General features: G+C 33.8%; 1 protein-coding gene across 1 annotated transcript; it reads right to left on the bottom strand.

Moving 5' to 3' along the window:
* Positions 1-3,995: 3,995 nt before the first annotated feature.
* LOC146394356 (claudin-34-like) lies at positions 3,996-4,783 on the bottom strand. Its single transcript, XM_085009019.1, has one exon. The coding sequence runs from the start codon at positions 4,781-4,783 to the stop codon at positions 4,136-4,138; it is 648 nt and encodes a 215-aa protein (XP_084865145.1). The 3' UTR covers positions 3,996-4,135.
* Positions 4,784-5,296: the final 513 nt, after the last annotated feature.

Below are 5,296 nucleotides of genomic sequence, written 5' to 3'. Positions count from 1 at the left end.
TTAGTTGGGTTGTGAAATAGCAGTTTGTTTTTGCTGCCTATTTAATAAGAATTAATAAGATACTTATATTTTCCATTGTCTCAGTAGGTAGTAGAGAAAAAAAGTATTTGTTTCCATGTTTTGAAGCAGTTTACCATATCAAACTGATGTATAATACTATTTTTACATTTCAGTGAGAATGGCCTGAGTAACAGTGACAACTATGACACTTTTAAATTTTGTGTGCTTTTAGACTGTTATCCTAGTCACTGCTACTTGTTAACTTATAAACTGATAAAACCAAATATTGATTACTCAATCCTATACCTCTACTCTGCCCCAAAATCAGTATCTTTAATGTTCTTGTGTTTTCGGAGCTAATTGTGTTTATTTAAAACCTAGTTCTTACTATAAATATTAAAAAATCATGGAAGTATTTCATGATTCTTTACTAGATGGTATGAAATGTAAGATACATGAATTTAAATTCACAGTATGACAAGTGCCTTTTATTCTAAATATTGAAATTTAGTGTGGTGTTTTTAATTGAATGATTATGATTGCTTAAGAAAATACTCCAGCTGAGAAATGTTCATAAGCCAGTTACTAGTGAAATTTTAGTTAAATTTTAAGTTTTTTCATAAAGTCTTTGTTTTAGTGGTCAATTTAATATATTCTATAGGGTTTTATGACTAAATGATGAAGTACAGGAAAATGAGGGCAATAATTTAAAAACGCTTAGGAATACAGTCCTAAAAGAGATAGTGAAAGTTCATCGCCTAGCAGTTGTTGGATGTTCTTAAGCCTTGCTGTTTATAACTCATTTCATTAGTAGGCTGTATGTTTATAGCCATGAGCTAGAGAACACTTTTAAGGAGTAACATACACCAAAACAATTAACATATCTTTTAATTTTAGGCTCCTTCATTATCATCCTCGTCTTCTTGATATTGTCTTATGAAAATTCAGTGACACCTCTGCTTTCTGGGAAAAATTCTGCACTGCTGGTTTTGAGCTGCTTCAACAGAGTGCTAAAAAGCTATGTCTATGCAACCTTCCAAGAATAGTGTCAAACCAAGTGGATCTAGGAGAGTATTTTCTTTTCTCCTAGACTAATAATGGCTGTACTTAATAATACTTAGCACGTTTTATGATATCTGACAAAATTGGTTGTTCAACAGACATCTGACTTGAAGACACCTTTTTTAATGTTTCTCTAAGTTCTTGACTTTTAAGTTAGTTTTTACTCATGTTTTAACCTTTCAGAATTTTCCTGGGGAAAACACACTGTCCTTGCTGGCTATTTGTTTGCTAGGATAGTTAATAATTTAAGTCTTTAACGTTTTAATGTGAAAAATCAGATGAGGAAACTTTTTGTTTTTGTTTTTATTTACTTTATGTGTCTGTATTGTTTTGAGATAATGATGATTTTACTTTTGGTTTCAAATTAAAACTTCTTAAAATTTTTATTAGCCTAATAATGAAGACACAAAGAGAATGGATTGCACATAGACTAATGAATAAACTTCAGATTTGTGTTTTTGTTTCTAATCTTGATACAGATTTACACTATTTATGAATACATATTTATTGCTTGAAAATATTTGTGAATGGAATGTTGTTATTTTTTTTTTAGATCTATCTGCCATTAAATATTAAGGAGTTCTGTAATTTTAAGCACTACTCCTTTTACATTTTCTATGTGTAAATAAAATTGTTTAGCGTTGTTCAAAAACTTTTATTAAAATTGTTTAGTGTTTAAGGTGTTTTCCACTGTTTGAGTTTGAGAAAGACTTTCTGTAAAGACCCAGGTTTTGTTCATTTGCAAATCTGATTACATATATTTTATATGTACCTATATATTCACACATATGTGTAACATATATCTGATAAAATATATAATTGTAAAAAGATAAAATGGATTTTTAAAATTTTTACATCTGTGGTAGTTTCTGAGATGCCTGCTATAAAGTATTGCTTACAAAAGTATGCTTATTTTTAAAGTAAATTTTTTCATTCTGATTTTTATAGGTTACAGTTATTATAATGATAGCCAATAAATAAGTGCTAGAAAAAAGTGCAAGAAAAAATGAATAGTGAAATGCAGTTTTTAAAGGGATCATTATGTATGTTTGATAAATCTTGTTTATTATGAAGAAGAAATTCAGAATAATAGTGAACAACTAAATTAAGTGATTTATTTTTTGAAGTTAGAGAACATAAAATGCCATGATTTTCTGTTTGTGCAACATGGTTCAATGAGGGGATGGGGGAAATAGATAAATTCTGTATGATTAGTAAATTTTAAGTAGTTCCAAGAAGATTTTTATTTCATATGAACAAATTACTTTAATTAACCATAACGTCTCATTTTTTTAACAATATCTGGTTTTCTGCCTCTTCTTGCCGAAGCATGTCACCTGTTTTCTCTCTCGTTTTATTACATTTTTTGTTTCTAAGAGTTTTCCAGGGAGCGTTGATATAGTTCTATAAATGAAGTTATGTAAGTGTATAATTTAGAATTCTGTTTGGTGAAATGCCTTGATACTTTAATGAAGCACTTTTTCAAATAATGTTTGAGTGCTTTTTCTAGAAATAATTCAAAGACAAAAAAGTTGTAGGTATTTTGCTGAATTAGCAAATAGTTTTTTTAGGAATTGCAGTTGTAACTAATCATATGAGATATATATACACACATACATATATTCATATATAAAATTTCAGAAGAAAATAATTGCCATTCTATTTTAGTTAATAAAAATACCAAGTACCACTCATGTATTTATTTTATTTTATTTATTTTTATTTTATTTTATTTTGTTTTTATTTTGTTTTTATCTTTTTATGGCCGTACCTGCAGCATATGGAGGTTGCCAGGCTAGGGGTTGAATCAGAGCTTCAGCTGCCAGCCTACTGCCACATCCACAGCAACCCTAGATCCAAGCCAAGTCTACGACCTGCATACACAGCTCGTGGGAATGCCGGATCCTTAACCTACTGAGCAAGGCCAGGAATCGAACCTGCATCCTCATGGATACTAGTCAGATTCATTTCCAATGAGCCTCGATGGAAGCTCCACTCATAGTATTTTAACTGCTAATCTTTGTCATTCTCTTGTAAGTGCTTTTCTCCAGAGGTCATTGGTAATAACACTCAAACAAAAGTTGCAATTTAACCATCAGGAGAATTACAGAGTATTATATTTATAGTATAATCTATTAGTGCTACATCTGTTTTTGTTTTTTTGTTTTTTTTAACTAGCTCTATTTTGTATTACTTACAAAGCATCTTATTGGCCCACTTTATTCAGCAAAACTATTTTTTTTAAGAGCAGAGTGGAGTTGCTGTGAGCTGTGGCGTAGGTCGACAAAGCCGCAGTTCGGATTCCCAGTTACTGTGGCTCTGGTGTAGGCCAGTGGCTACAGCTCTGATTTGACCCCTAGCCTGGGAACCTCCATGTACTGTGGGAGCGGCCCAAGAAATAGCAAAAAGCCAAAACAAACAAACAAACAAAATAAACGTTAATATTCTTTAGGCAGTGAAACTTAATCATTAGGCAAAGACATGTCTTTTTATATAAGAGTAATACTGAAGTATATAGAAATGATGGGAAATTAATGTTGGCTTCACTTTAAAATCTTTTGGAAAGAGAAAAAGACTAAAGAGGGTGAGAAAAAGATACTAAATCTAATATGGAAGAATTCTGACAATGGTTGAGTCTGTTAAAATGGAATTTCTTATATTATTCTATTTTTGCACATTTTGGAAAATTTTATATGAAAAACATGTTCTTATTATAATATCATAAGAAACGTCAGTTGTTTTTAGCAAAACTTTGAGATGTGAGAATCTCAGAAACTCTTATTTCCATACACAATGTCTGTAGTATTGCTTATTTATTAGCCAATAATTAAAATTCAGCTTGAATAAGACCAACCTGCAGGCTAGCAAGATTTTTTAAAAATGCAATTCCCTACATTAAATCAATGAACAAATTCAGACACAGAAGGTAACAGAAGGAAACAGTTCATCACTTTCTGCCCGAAACTCCTTAGCCAGTCCTGAGTTCTTAGAAATATTCGATAGAACATCTTGGTAATAATTCCCATAAACTCCTGGTAATCTTGTATCTGTAAATTCAATGAAACCAGAAATTTTACATTTCTGAAACTTCAGGATGCACTTGGCTATTTAGGGCAAATTTATAAGAGAGAGAAAACAACCCACTTAACAACATCATGAAGGCAGCCAGACATGCCACTAGAATAGCACTGCCAATCTGCTGAGAATGTGGCTTGAAGGGCATATTGAAAGATGGAGGAAAGGCAATACCCTCTTCATTTATTACAGAGTGGTAGTTCCAGACCACAGCAATTGAGATACAGACACCAGCAGCGATGTTCAGCATTCCTGAAGTGACAAATGACTCACAGGTGGCATTCTTCTGAAGAATTCCCATGTACACATTTCTAAGTGCAAAGATAGTGGAGGCTTTTCCCAAGAGCCCTAGAATGCTGGCAACTAGCAGGAGGTTTTGAGCAACACGCATATCAAGAGAAAAGTAAGTATTATGGTACAAGTAATGGTGACACAAAGTGGTTCTGTTGGAGTTGCTGACGTGATGGTAAATGCAGGCTCTCCACATTCCCACACAGGCTAGCCCAGAGGGGAAGAGTGAGGTGTTATCCATATACCACACTCGCCATTCCACTAGACCCATGGATGTGGTGCCAAGGATCCATCCGATGGTGGCTACAGCAAAACCTGTTATTTGGCGGTTGGCACGACTGATGAGCAATGGCATGGTGGCTTTGTACCAAAGGGAACTGCAAACAAATACAGGAAATCATGAGAGTGGGTTTTCAGGCCTGGAACAACACCCTTGCCCCACCTTTTCCCTCCTGCTCCCCCATTCTCCCACCCTCACAATGCTGTGGATAATCAGTGCTGTATTTGAGAGGGAAGTGCCATTATTTCAAAGCAGACCCTCACACACACTGCTGGTGGGAGCATAGGCCAAACAAACTTTGGGAAAGGCCATTTGGAAATACATACCAAAAGCTTTTAATGCAGAACCCTTCAAAAAGGCAGGTTCTACTTCTGAGCATTTGTTGAAAGATGTAACTAAGATTGGCTACAAATATTTAATTACAAAGGGAGACATCATAGCACTCTTTGTAATGCTGAAAAATGGGAAGAAACTTTAAGCCCAACAACATGGTCTGGTTAAATAATTTCCACTAGTTCCACACAAGGGAGCTCTGTGCCAACATTCACAATGTAATGGCAGCGTCCACAGTGTAGTGTGTTGTGTCTG

Source organism: Sus scrofa, chromosome Y (assembly GCF_054392235.1).
Source record: "Sus scrofa isolate SSC_HxYL_T2T_F1_AM1 chromosome Y, Sscrofa_HxYL_maternal_Yorkshire_Landrace_v2.0, whole genome shotgun sequence".
Lineage (NCBI taxonomy): Eukaryota > Metazoa > Chordata > Mammalia > Artiodactyla > Suidae > Sus > Sus scrofa.
The sequence above is the reverse complement of the archived record's forward strand: the minus strand, read 5'-3'. Positions and strand labels throughout refer to the sequence as shown.

What these genes read in the sequence shown, in the direction of transcription:
- LOC146394356 (XM_085009019.1), bottom strand. Translation starts at nt 4,783, where the DNA reads ATGCCATTGCTCATCAGTCGTGCCAACCGCCAAATAACAGGTTTTGCT.